The 14538-nt window shown below is 33.9% G+C and overlaps 2 protein-coding genes across 2 annotated transcripts; one reads left to right on the top strand and one right to left on the bottom strand.

Annotated features, from left to right (window-relative positions):
- Nucleotides 1-1187: 1187 nt before the first annotated feature.
- LOC110669175 (N-carbamoylputrescine amidase) lies at nt 1188-10757 on the top strand. The gene is made up of 9 exons (XM_021830683.2): nt 1188-1505; nt 2318-2366; nt 8178-8269; nt 8832-8983; nt 9057-9103; nt 9212-9245; nt 9473-9639; nt 10205-10301; nt 10385-10757. Exons 1-9 carry the CDS (start codon nt 1414-1416, stop codon nt 10558-10560), a joined length of 906 nt encoding a protein of 301 aa, XP_021686375.2. The 5' UTR covers nt 1188-1413; the 3' UTR covers nt 10561-10757.
- A 2168-nt stretch (nt 10758-12925) lies between these two features.
- Nucleotides 12926-14354, bottom strand: LOC110669198 (protein FANTASTIC FOUR 1). Its single transcript, XM_021830716.2, has one exon. The coding sequence runs from the start codon at nt 13955-13957 to the stop codon at nt 13079-13081; it is 879 nt and encodes a 292-aa protein (XP_021686408.2). The 5' UTR covers nt 13958-14354; the 3' UTR covers nt 12926-13078.
- Between the last annotated feature and the right edge of the window lie 184 nt (nt 14355-14538).

The following is a 14538-nucleotide window of genomic DNA, read 5'->3' on the forward strand; positions in this document are numbered from 1 at the left end:
AATAGAGCCACTAAATTTTTATTTTATTAGTAATTTTGTTTTTAAAATTTGCTTAAACTTATAAATTAATCTTTATAATTTTAAAATTAAATAATTTAATTTTTAATATTTTAATAAATAAATAATTTAGTTTTCAATTAAATTTAATAAAAATATCAAAATGTTTTAATTTTATTTTTAATATGAAAATAATTTAGTTTTTAAAGTTTTTTTAATATCAATTTTTGTCCACATTCATATTTTTTTTCTTTTTTTTTATAATTAAAAATATAATATCATATATATATAATTATTTATATATTATCAAAATAATAATAACATAAATAAAATTTTATAAAATTATAAAGATTTATTTATAAGTAGTTATAATATTTAAGGATTAATTTATAAAATTTATAAATAATTTTATATTTAATTAAAATTTTTAAGGATCTTAAAATAAATAATTTATATTTTAATAATTTAAATTTAAAATTTTTTAATTTAATGATTCACATATTAAAAATATATAGACAGTAAAACTTTAATAACTCAATTATTAAAAAAATTAAATATTAGAGATTAAATTATTTTTAGATTAAAAATAAAGATAAAGACATTTTGATATTTTTGTCTAAATTAATAATAATTTAATAAAAATTTAAAGATATTGATTAAATTATAGATTTTATCAAATTTTAAAAATTAAATATATAAATTTTATCAAATCTTAATTTACCCTTTAATAATAAAAATTTACAAATTATTTTATTTATAAGTGGTAATTATTATCTAACTTATCTTCATTTAGTAACTCAAGTATATTATCCATCTAATAAAAATAAATTTGTATACTCATTTTTTTAATATTTTATTAAAAAATTATAGTTATTATATATATATATATATATGATTTTTACGAAAATTTTATATATATAATAAATTATAATAATAATATTATTATTATTATTATGCATCAATATATCAAGATTATAATTATTACTGTGATTAAAATTATAATAAAGCAGAATTAAATTATGTATTTTACTATTTTTATTTAACAATATATAATTAATTATATTTTAACTAATTTAATCATTATTAAATTTAAAAATTTAAATAATCATATTTTATTTTATAACTAAATAAAAAATAAATAATAACTATATTACATCATTTATATTATTATGTAATTAATTATATTATCTTACCTTCCCAATAAAATTTGACTTAAAGCCCCTCCTCAGCTCAGCGGACACCACAGCTTTTACGCCCAGAGCTCGTAGGAATTAGGCTACTGAGACTGATCGTTTACTTCCTTTCTCTCTGGCTGGTAGCTGCTTAGTGCTAGCCTTATCTGGGGTTGTGAAATAAAGGGGAAAGAAATAAGAAACCCCAAAGAAAAATCTGTGCGCTAAAGTAATCAATCATCAAATGGAGAAGGGAAAAACAAGGGAGGTAGTGGTCTCAGCTCTGCAATTCGCTTGCACCGATGATGTCTCCACTAATGTTGCCACTGCCGAAAGGTCAAACTTTTCATTTAATATATATATATTTTTCTTCTTTCAGTGATCTAATTACTTTTTGTTTGATTGATTTCTAATCAGTGCGTTATTGGAAAGAGCCGGTCCATCATCTCTATTTTTTTAAGTACTGGGAACGAGCAAGGTTATATATTTCTTTGAAGTTAATCATTTGGGATGTCAACGGCTCGCCCAGTGTTATTAGTTTCATTTTCCATCCGAATTTCCAATGTCAAAATTGTTGCAATGAATTCCCTCAAGGGATATTGTTATATGTATATGTGTAGGGTTAATAACATTTACGGCGAGTAAAATTGAATTTCATATCTCCTGCAGCATCATGTGTGAATCCAAAGTTGGTTACACCTGCTTTCCAGCTTAATGTGTTTGAAGTGAAAAGACACTAGATCTTTATGCTTAAAATCTTGGGTAATTTACTCAAGGTTGAGGAATTTGTTCCCAATGATTATAAAATATCATTTAAGCATTTAGAGGTCGAAAGCTTTTACATTTTCCGTATTTTCTTTATATTTCGCTTGTGTTTGCAATATAGATGCTTGGAAGTATATCAACCTATTCTCTTATTTTTTTTTACTGTGAACTCTTAGAGGGGGTCCCTGAGGTGCTTTTCCTATGCATTATTTTGCAATATTAATTACTGCACATTGTGTGTGTCCATGGTGATATTTTACCATGTTTCGTTGTTTCAAACCATTTAGATTCAACGTAATGTAACCCCTATTACAGGCTTCAAGGCTTTCTATTTTTGATGTTGGTATTGTATTTTGTAATCCTAACCTGCCTCTTCTCTGCAGGCTGGTTAGAGCTGCTCATGGGAAAGGTGCAAATATCATTCTTATTCAGGTATGTGCTTGTCGAAGCTATGGGCACTACTTATAAACGTTTGGTGTATGAAACAATGTAATTTGGTTGCTTATGTGGAATGCTAATCTAATTCTACACAATGATTTGGATATACTTGTTTAATGTTTTTCTTAATTTTGAGAAGCTTAATGGTTGAAGACTCATGCTATCTCTACTTTCACAATAATTTATTCCTTTAGCAAATGCTAGATTTCATCATTATAATAGATGCAGAAGCCACCTTTCTGACGTGATTATCTTGGTGTCCATGGATAAGAAAATTTAAGCACTTTGATTTGTTCATCCTTCGTTCAAGAATAGATATGTAGCCTCATTTTTTAATTTCATTTTGCCAATTTAGAACAGTTTTGGCCTTGGTTTCCTGATATTTATATTGGTAAGCACATGGCCTTTTTTTCCTCCTCAAAACTTAAGTTGTTTTCGTGACAGTTATGTTTTATTATCACAGTGATGGAACTCTTATTAGTCATATGACTTTGAATGTGTTAAAATGATGTCTATCTGCATCTATTTTGTGTATAAAAAATTTTGTTTTATTATAGTGTTGTACTTGTATCAATAGTTATAAATGTCTTTAGAAGAAAACTAAATGGAGAGATCTTATATGAATTATAGGTCATATATACTAGAATATATATTTTAATCAAATAATTACTTGTTCATGTTTTTCTCCCCAAGTTTCTAACAGTCACCTCTAAGCTCATTGCCGAGGTTTAGCTGGTCAGTTTTCATGTATTGACTGCTGAGCTAGTATTCTGAGACTAATTACTTGGATTTCCTTCATGAATATTTCCAGCCCCAGTTTTTGGATCATATGTGCTTTAAACATATATGTGCGACTTTTTTTTCTTTTGTCTTGGGGAGAGAAAACTGATCTGCAGCTATATGTAATAATTGATGCATTTTCTAATTGTTTGACCTAATTCAGTGGTACCTGGAGCAGATCTAAATGGCTGAAAATGTGAAAAAATAATATGGTACTCCGCTTAAAAGTGGAAGTTATTTTGACAGGAACAATTTTTGTATTAATTAAGATTTAAATTTTCTGATCATGTAGAATATGGAATGCCATCCTATAATGATGTGTGGATATTCAAGATATTAGGTTCCATTGTGGAAGGGGGGGGGGGGGGGGGGGGTTTGCAGAGTAGGTTGGTGATGTGCATGAGCATTTTTTACAGAATAACTGATCTGCAGCTGTATGTAATAATTGATGCATTTTCTAAATTGTTTGACCTAATTCAGTGGTACCTGGAGCAGATCTAAATGGCTGAAAATGTGAAAAAATAATATGGTACTCCGCTTAAAAGTGGGAGTTATTTTGAAAGGGAAAATTTTTGTATCAAATAAGATTTAAATTTTCTGATCATGTAGAATATGGAATGCCATCCTATAATGATGTGTAGATATTCAAGATATTAGGTTCCATTGTGTAATGCTAGTAATTTGCAAATATGATAAATACAATAATCTAGGCAAAAAGTTCACTTACGATTTGTAGCCAAAGGATGAGAGAGCCTGTTTATTTTGAACAGTTGCCAAAATTTACAATCCAGGAAACATTGTTGCATGTTTGGTGATAAATATTCCTTATAGAAAGTCAATGAGCAATTGTGGAATTTTATGCTGAAAGCTAGTGAATGTACAACAAGCATGCAATGTTGGGAGTTGAGAAATAGTGGCGATCTATACGAAACATTCTACAACTCAACTAAGCTTTTATCCCAAAAATTTATTGGGGTCGGCTGTATGGATTCTCTTTTTCCACTCTAAACGATTTTGGGTTAAATCATCGGAAATGTGTAATGCTTTTAGGTCATGTTGTCCTACTCTCCTCCAAGTCAGTTTAGATCTACCCATTCTTTTCTTTCTATCCTCTTATCCAATGTACTCTACTTGTCTAACTGGAGCCTCTGTATGTCTACGCTTTGCATGACCAAACCACCTCAATCTCTTTTCTCTCAACTTATCCTCAATTGGCACCACTCCTACCTTTTCTCTAATACTCTCATTACGAATTTTATTTAGTCTAGTATGGCCACTCATCCACCTTAACATTCTCATCTCCGCAACTATCATCTTAGACAAGTACGGCTCCTTCATTGCCCAAATACTCACTACCATATAACATGGCCGATCGTATGGCTGTACGGTAAAATTTTTCTTTCAACTTATTGGGAATCTTGTGATCACATAAAACTCTCGTGGCACGTCTCCACTTCAACCATCCGACTTTAATCCTATGACTAACATTTTCCTTACATCCTCCATCTACTTGAATGATTGAGCCGAGATATTTAAAGTGATTATTTTGAGGCAATACCACTCCATCCAATGCATGTATTCTGTCTGAACTTGCAATTCACCAGTTCGGCCTTCACTGAACTTGAAATACATGTATTCTATCTTCGTTCTGCTTAATTTAAAACCCTTTGACTTTAGTATACTTCTCCAAAACTCTAGCTTTTTATTGACTCTTTCTTGCGTCTCATCTAGGGGTGACCACGGTCCGGTTTTGAACCAGAACCGAACCGGAACCGGTTCGGTCAAAACTGGTCAAAACCGGAACCGGCTTCGAATCGGACCGAAACCGTCCTTCTGCAGTTTGGTTCAGGTTCATATTTTTTAAGAACCGTGAACGGGCGATTCCGAACCGGATTGAACCGACGATTTCGAACCGAATTAAATCGGCGATTTAAATATAAAAAAATTCAATAAATATGTTACGTCACTCCTAATTCATTTATATATATCATTAATTCTCTACACAATTATTCTCTACATTTTCTTCAATTCTTAATATTTTTTCAATTTTTCTCAAATTCTCTAAATAATTATTTTCTACACTCATTTTAATTTCCAATACTCTCTCAATTTTCCTATTTTATTATTTTATATACTTACTGAAATTTTTAATACTATCTCAATTACTTTGTTATTACTTTAAATCCTCAATAAAATTTCAATATCCTCTATTTTATTTTTTTTTCTCTTTTATAAATTTTAATTATCAATTATTATATAATTTAAAAAAAAAAGGCAAGTAATAGAACTAGAAATTTTTATTCCTCTAAATCCTAAAGGGATACTCAACTCAACTCAACTCAACTCAACTAAGCCTTTATCCCAAAGATTTGGGGTCGGCTATATGGATTCGCTTTCTCTACTCTAAACGATTTTGGGTTAAATCCTCAGAAATGTGTAATGCTTCTAGGTCATGTTGTACTACTCTTCTCTAAGTCAATTTAGGTCTACCCTTTTTTTTCTTTTTATCCTCTAACCTAATGTGCTCTACTTGTCTAACTGGAGCCTCCGTATGTCTACGTTTCACATGACCAAACCATCTCAATCTCTCTTCTCTTAATTTATCTTCAATTGACACCACTCCTACCTTTTCTCTAATACTCTCATTACGGACTTTATCTAGTCTAGTATGGCCACTCATCCACCTTAGCATTCTTATCTCTGCAACTCTTATCTTAGACGTATACGACACTTTCAGTGCTCAACACTCACTACCATATAACATAGCCGGTCGTATGGATTTAGGTCGTATACCATGGCAAAATCCAGGATGCTTTTCCCCTCCTCATTTCGGCTACTAAAATCAAAACCTCCATAAACATTCTCATAACCTTGCCTATCATTTCCTACATGTCCATTCAAATTCCACCGATGAGAACATTCCCTTCATTCGGTATGCCTTGCATTAGATCATCTATATCTTCCTAAAATCTTTGTTTACTCTCACTATCTAGTCCTATTTGTAGGGCATAAGCACTAACTACATTTATTGTTTTTCCTTCTAGTACTAGCTTTACTAGTATAATTCTATATCCTAATTTTTTCACAGCTATTACGGCATCTTTCAATGTCCTATCTATGATCATGGTCACTCCGTTCTTGTTTCTCTTCTTTCGATAAACTACAGTTTGTATCCTGAATTATCCACTTCCTTACTTTTCTCTCTTACCCATTTAGTCTCCTAAATACAAGTATTATTCACCATTCTCCTTTCCAAGGTATCCACAAGCTTCATTAATTTTCTTGTTAGTGATCCAAAATACCAAGTACCAACCCCGATTCTTCCTTTATCTTGTTTCTTCTCCTATCTTGTTTCTTCTTAATTGATCTCTTTCTATGATATCTTCTATTGTTCTTTATGCCTATCTTGTGTTTTGTTCCACTATCTGTTCTATGGACTAACTTTTTTACCCATATTCGTCCATAATGTGGGAATTCTTGCTCATTTAACACCACATCCGGGCGTCGGCATGGCATGACATGGCATGGCGCGTCGCTTCCGGTGAGCGCTCTACACCCTTGCATATTTCTGACTACACCTGGGCTTTGATGTAGCGCGTCGTAAGTAGAGGACTCCCTAACGTTTATATCGTAAGAATCCATATCATGAGGTGTGACGAAATTTTTACACTGGTTGTCACCTACCGCAACCCTCCTCCTTTATCTGGGCTTGGGACCGGCTAAGTACAAACTACTTAGGCGGAGTTATAAGAAACATTCCAATAGAAAATTTCTAGGGGAAGAGGGATTTATGAAAATTCTAATTTATACTGTAGTGAATGCTTTTGTTGGGAATTCTAGCATGATTTGTGTTGACAGAAACACACTTTGCTCACTTGATGTCTGAAAATTGCAAATCAAATCTGAAGTTACAGCATGCAATATGTACTTTGAGGTATCCTTATTCTTTGATGTGGAAGGCCTTTTTTGGTTTTGGGGAGCGGTGGCTTGGATTGGGATGAGGAATCATGTTAATACTTTTATGCTAAATATGTGTTTGAAGAATGTGTCAAATAAACTTATTGTCAATGATTGATTAGGGTATGGAGTAATAGTTGCAACTACAGGAAGAAAAACCAGTATCTTGTGGCAGTATGTTGGTTAGAACAGAAGGAAGATGATTAATTGTCATTTGAGTAGTAATATGAAAAGGGCCTACTTGAAAAGTTTGAGGATGTTGGCTGTATTTTAGAGGGAAAGAATCGAGGTTTGAGTGTCTGAGATATCTATACATTGGCAAGTGAGTGTGTGGTCACACCATAATCTGTGGAGCAAAGAAGGAATTTTCCCAAGGAGGGGCTTGGCTAGGAAATAGCTAACCAGGGAGATGATAGTAGTTGGCCCAAGAGGATGATCAGCTACACTGGGACTGAGACACAATCCATACTATTATTGCATGTGACTTTGACGTGGTAGAGATGTTTTCAAACTGCTGCTTGCCCTTCTTCTAGGGGAAGAAAAATACATCGAGTGCTAGCTGTTATATGAAGAAAATATAAAATAGGAGAGAGGTGATACCCCTTGGTTCCCTTAGATATGCATTGATACATGATATAATCTTACTGATGTTGGTAAAAATTCATGCTATGCTAAAATTTAGTGACTTGATTGCACAGCTTTTTATTGCTTCTTTAGATATAAAGAGATTTCTGAAAATGCTGCTGCCATTTAATAACATGACAGACAACATTCCCCTAAGAGCAAAATTTTTGAAAACCAACTTGATAAGTGAAATTGAAAAAAATGTGGCTCTATCCAACCTGAACAGGAAAGGGGGATAGGGAGAGGGAGGACATCTTTTTGATTCCTTGAGCTTGCAATTACGTGATTGTATAGTCTTATTGACAGTTATAAAAGCAGGCATAATGTGAGGGTGTGATTGGCATTTAACTCTACCTTCCTGGCAAATGTATTCCTGAAATATTCTTCTTTTTTTTTTCTTTTTTTGTGTGTGTTAGCTTTCAATGTTATGCTTTTCCTGTTCAGGAACTATTTGAGGGATATTACTTCTGTCAGGCACAAAGGGAGGATTTCTTTCACCGAGCTAAGCCTTATGAGGGCCATCCTACAATTTTGAGGTAAAAGTAGCAGATCATGAGAGGATTCTGCTAAAGGTGGCAAATTTTGACTTGACAATAATCTGCACAAAAAAAGAAGGTCAAAATCTGACCTTAAAACCTGTAATGACTTGGGCTTGGAATGGTCTGAAAATTTTAGAGCCAAGTATATTGTGAACCAAGTAACATAAATGGCCTGAAATAATTTAATTTTAAATTGAAAATTGCAAAATAATCCAGAAGATTGGTGAAAGAGAAAAGCAAAAATTGAAAAATGACAAAAAAAGAAGGAAAAATAAAGAAGGAAAAATAACTTGAGTAAGCATAATTATCAAAAATAAATTCCCTATTGTTGACTTGTTGAATGACCCTAAAGACAGATCTGAAACCAATTGGTTAGGGTTTGACTAGAATGAGCCAAGCTTGAAACAACCTATATCCTAACCCACATGACCCAATTGCCAAGTTTAGCTTCTGATTTTCCTGCAAGCATTTTTTTTTTATTGCCTGGGGTGAGTATCCTATTAGATGCACAGAAACTAAAGTTTTCAGCTTTATTTCTCATTAAACGAACAATGTGTAGGATGCAAAAACTGGCAAAAGAACTGGGTGTGGTTATACCAGTCAGCTTCTTTGAAGAGGCAAATAATGCCCATTACAATTCCATAGCCATAATTGATGCTGATGGGAGTGACCTTGGTCTCTATAGGAAGTCTCATATTCCAGATGGACCAGGTATGTGGTAAGCTGAATGTTTCTGAACTTGAACTATTGCAGTTTCTTTACTGCAATTTTCCTTTGACTTCAGGTTACCAGGAAAAGTTCTACTTTAATCCCGGTGACACTGGCTTCAAGGTTGGTTTCTACATGTCTCTATCTAAAATTTTATAGTTTTTGAAACCTATGTATTTTGGAGTTGATTTATATCAAGTAGGTTTTTTACTGATGTCATTTTCAAAACAGGTTTTCCAAACTAAATTTGCTAAAATTGGAGTCGGTAAGAAGCTTCTACCTATCCCCCTGGGGCCTCTTTTCCTTATGCTTTCAGATGTGTTGGTCTATAATCATTTAATGTCTCAGCCATTCTTTTACTCTAGACAGTATTACCTACTTAATTTACTATATCCAGAGGATTGTGCTATTTTTATCATTTACTTAAATCACTGTAGTCTTGAATATGCTGGTATCTGAGGCAGCACCTTTTTTGCCGTGACTTTATGTCAGCAATATGCTGGGATCAGTGGTTTCCAGAAGCAGCCCGAGCTATGGTTCTGCAAGGTGCAGAAATATTGTTTTACCCTACTGCTATTGGTTCTGAACCGCAAGATGAAGGACTTGATTCCTGTGATCACTGGAAGCGAGTGATGCAGGGGCATGCTGGGGCTAACCTGGTAAGCTAGCCTACTGTTAGATTGGTGATTCTGTTGTCATTTTGGTGTTTATCTTGTTACTTCCAACGTTGCTTTTCTTTCCTCATTGTTATTTTTTGCTTGCGTTTTATGAGTTCCTGTTTGATGTTTTATAGTCCACTTCATTCAACACAATCCTCTCTATTCTTAAACAGTACTGTGGACAAGTTTGCTGTGCCTCAAAACAAAGTTTGTTGTCTAGTATATCCTTTCTTTGTGGTAGAAAGTCAACTTGCAAGATTATTACTACTCAGACAATTTAAAGATTCTTGATGTCAACTTTTCCTTGCATTACATCCCTTAAAACGAAGAGGGACATTTATTGAGAAAAGTAAACTTAAATCATTGATACATGAATGAATGTTAATCATGAACAGTATTCACTTTTAAATGAAGAAAGTTCCCATAGGTATGATGAAGTGTTGTTCTGGTGGTTATTGAGGCCTCCCTTAAATTGTGAACATCTTCTGTGTGCAATATTTCTAGTTTGATCTCTTATTGTGGACTTCCATGGAAAGAGGATTAATGTAGGCTTTTACAAATTCAGGTACCTCTAGTAGCTTCGAACCGGATTGGAAAGGAAATAATCCAGACAGAGCATGGAGATAGCAAGATCACATTTTATGGGAACTCATTCATAGCCGGTATGCTTTTGCTTAAGAAAAAAAAAATCTACCGACACTGAGTAAATGGACATGTAAATGTGAACTTATAATTTGATTTACAGGACCAACTGGGGAAATTGTAGCGGCTGCTGATGACAAAGAGGAAGCTGTTCTCATTGCTAAGTTTGATCTGGACAAAATCAAATCCAAGAGACATAGTTGGGGGGTATTCCGAGATCGACGTCCAGATTTGTACAAGGTTCTTTTGACATTAGATGGCAGTAAACCCTCAGTGTGATTTTGTGCTGCTTATTACAATTTCACAATGCTACTTTTTTGTAACCATTAAATATCATAAAACATTTTCCCAACCATGAATTTTTTGTGGAATGAGAAGTTCATATATGTTTGAAGGATGATCAAAGAACAATTTTTTGGGCGCATTGAATTTGAACCTCAGACCTTTTGTGTGGTTTATAGAGCACCATTCCTTTATCTCTTTGCCTTTTTCATTTCCCTTTTTCTTTTTTTCCCTTTTCCTTTTTTTCCCCTCTAATCACTTTTTTCATTTTGCCTTAATTCTCAATTTAAAAAGTAGCACCATAACTATCACAAGTTGTAGTGTTGTGGTCCACCGCTATTCATTAGAGCATTTATACTTGCAAGATTGCCTATGTATTACATGTCATAATTTTGGATGGTAATGCAAAGTGATAACATGTGGTCCAAAAGTTTTGCATCATTACTTTTTGCCCTCTTCATCCTAGTTGATTTCATTAAATTTATTGAAACATAGGACATTTATATTGGCTTGTTTGTGGATTTCCTTATTCTTTTTTTAGTATTTCTGGAATTCTTAAAGAGGAGGGAGGCTCCTAATATTTAGTTGGGTGCATGCATAATATCATTGATCATGTTTGTTTCTTTCTTTTTATCAATGGTTCTGTACAGTTTGCCACATCAATAGCAGTATACCGATAACCTGTAACCATATGTCTAGATGAAAGGATTGCATACATAATCGTAATGGTGCACTGGATAAGCTTTAGTGATGTATGCCTGCTGGTGCTGCTGTGCTGGGAGGTAAATCCCACCTATTTGGCAATCGAGCTCAAGTGATTGTCAGAGAATTTTAAAGTATCAGAGCCATTGATTTAGATTTGCATTATTTGTCACATTCATGTTTCTGTACAGTCCATATAGCTATGGGGTCGGATAGAAACAAATATTAAGCAATTTTTAGATTTGGGATCTATGTCTTGCCATGTGTCCAGTGGAAAGAATCTTCCTGTTTATTGTCCATGGAATATCCGCAGTTTAACATGATTCTAGAATGCTCTGTTATATTTCAACGGCTTTCATGTTTGCAAGAATCTATTCTATTGGTTTTGGGGCCTGAATGTGTATTATTAGGGATGTAAAGATGGCCTTATTTGATGTGATTTTTTTTCTCCTTTGTCCTGGTCAATTATTATAGAACTTTAAGAAGCCCTTTTGTCAGGAATCCCACATTGACAAATATGAATTGAAAGGGCAATATATAAATAGTTAGGTTGCATCATTAAATTGATTAGTAATTTTGATTTGTAAAGTAATTAAATCACTTATATAAGCCTAAATTAAAATGAATTAATAAGTAATTTATCTAGCACTTTCTTCAAATTTAACTCCTTTTACACCTAATTTATGTGTTAGCTCAAGGGTGTAATCATACAAGGGTTCTGAGAGTTTCGGTCCCTGCTTACTGATTATCTTTTACTGTCTAGTGACTTAAAGTACTAGAGTGATCATGTCTGTCAAAATAAGATAAATTAATGCGCATGTCCATGTATGCAGAGAGTAATAACACATGCTAGTGAAAGGTGAAGGTTTGGTCTGTCATACCATTATCAGAATCCTTATGGGAGGTCTTGGGTCGTAATCTGTTTCTTTTCCGGCTACCTGTAGAAGGTGGCTGAAAGTCCTTAAAGTGAATGTCAATGTTAGAATGTATTTTTTTCCTACTTCTAGAATGTCTTTAGTGCATTGTGATGTCATTGGCAATTTGGAGGTCCCAACTATTTCTTTGTCTGGACAATTTCATTGTATTTCCTTCCTGCTTTTGCGGTTCCCCTGCTTCTTATGAATATCAAATGCTTCTGTTGCTGGATTGTAGGGCCATTATGCACAGCCTGGTTACTGTTAGTTTGCAATTATACTGGTCACGCAAGCATATGACACAAGTTTGATTGCTCATTTTGATTAACTGGAATTTTGTACTTGGATTGTATAGTTCAGAAGGTTGCTCCTTCAAAAAGTTGTTGATATGATTCAGATGTTGATACCCATAACTGATTTATTTTCCCTCCCCTCCATCTGAATGCTAGGCAAAATTCATATCAACAGTATGCTGTTTTTTAGTAGGGAATTAGGGGAGTGGGGACTTGAATCTGGCTTTGCTAAATAAGTGATATACCTTTAGTCACCGGATTAAGTCAAGCAGACTAGATGCTTTGCAATCTTAATTGTCAAATCTAATTATTGTGTTCTTTTTCTTTCTAACGATGCTTGATGCTCTGAATTCTGAATGCAAAATATAGAGAATGGGAAGAAATACTTGGAGAAAAAAAAAGAGGGTTGAGGAAAAAGTTAAAAAAAAAAAAGGAATGGATGGGAAATTATGCTTACAGTCAAAAGTTTTCTTCTTTTTTCTACTTATTTGCAACTGTGGAAGAAAAACAGAGGCTGGAGATTTTCCTAGTAGTCAAGAAAAAAAAAATTCCTACCCATGCATGACAACTTGCCCTGGCTTAAGTCTGCAGCTCACAGTGTTCTTTTCATCCATCATCATCCTTATCAGTTTTGTGTCCTGTTTCTTCATGTTCTTCATGTTCCTCATCTTCTGTGCAGTTTTCTTCTTCCCCTACCTCATCACCATCATATTCATCTTCTTCTTCAAAAACTTCATCACTTGGCTGAACAAAGTGCAGTTTTAATCGTCCATCTTCTCTATGTGCGTGTAAAAACTCTTGGCTGGGAATCCTTACTTGCTTAAGAACGAACCTGCCATCCTGCCTATAAGACTTGAAGGAAACCCAAGGTTTTCCACTCTTGCCTATACACGAAATTGGTGGTGGGAATGCTCTGCCGCTCAGCCTTGTCCTCCGGATTTCTCCACTTAGATTCTCCATTGTTGAATGCCTTGTGATGCTTACTTTCTCCTCTTGGTATTGCCAATCTTCATTTATATCATTCTTCAAGTCCTCAACATCATCAAAGCTTTCAAAACCAAGCCCCTCGGTGCATAGTTGCAAGCTCTCATAGTTCCTTGATGAAAAGCTGTCACCGTTCTTGTGACCCCCTGAGTATTGGTGATTCTTTGGTGTGCTTGAATAGAAGTCAAGTGATGGGCTCTTCTTGCTCTCATATTCATTGCCTAAACTATCATTCTTGTTGGCTTCTGAAGTTGATGCGTGGGGGATTAAATCTATAAAAGATGAACAAGGGGAAGAGAAGGATGATACAGGAAGAGTAGGTGATGATGAAGATGACTCAGAATTTTCTTTGAAATGAAGCTCACCAAATATTTCAGTGAAAGATGACTGCTCAATGGGTTTTACAGGCTTGATTTGGTTCCAAGAAGAGAGGGATTCAAGAAGTGGAGTTTCTGGTAATGGATTTTCAAAGATATGGTGAAGGCTTCCACAGGCAGCCATGGCTTAGTTCTGTAGTATTGTTTCTCTAAGAGGAGGCTTTAGAGAAAAGAAAAGAAATAAAGAAGATAAGAGGGAGAGAAAGAAGCACGAGATTGGCATGAGTAGAAAAAATCAATAGATGATGCTATTAATTAGGGGAGTTGATTTGGTGGATTTTTTTTTCCTTGCTATTCTCTTTGCCCTTGTGATGATAGGTTGTGGCCTTATGGGTTATCTGTCACTTAGAGAGGAACAAGGATGGGTGGTTTTGAAGATAAGTCTAAATTTGGTGGTTATAAATGAATGTGAAAAATATGAACTTTCATCAGAAGATTCACTCATTACAAAACAGGGGTTGTTGTTTTCATTCCAATTAAAGCAAAGATGATTATCTTATTCTATTATCTTTGATGGGTTTCTAAATTTTTGTAATTTTTTTTATATAATATATTGGTGAAATTCATATCCTGTTTGCTGATTGGCTGATGTCCTCTATCTCTGAATAACTTATCTTCAGAGCAAAAGATGCCAATTTAAAGAAAGTAGCTCTTGTTGTTCTAACTTCCAACCATAGAAAGCCATAGTCGTGTGAGTCTCTTTTG

The sequence above is a fragment of the Hevea brasiliensis genome, chromosome 1, assembly GCF_030052815.1.
Source record: "Hevea brasiliensis isolate MT/VB/25A 57/8 chromosome 1, ASM3005281v1, whole genome shotgun sequence".
Classification (NCBI taxonomy): domain Eukaryota; kingdom Viridiplantae; phylum Streptophyta; class Magnoliopsida; order Malpighiales; family Euphorbiaceae; genus Hevea; species Hevea brasiliensis.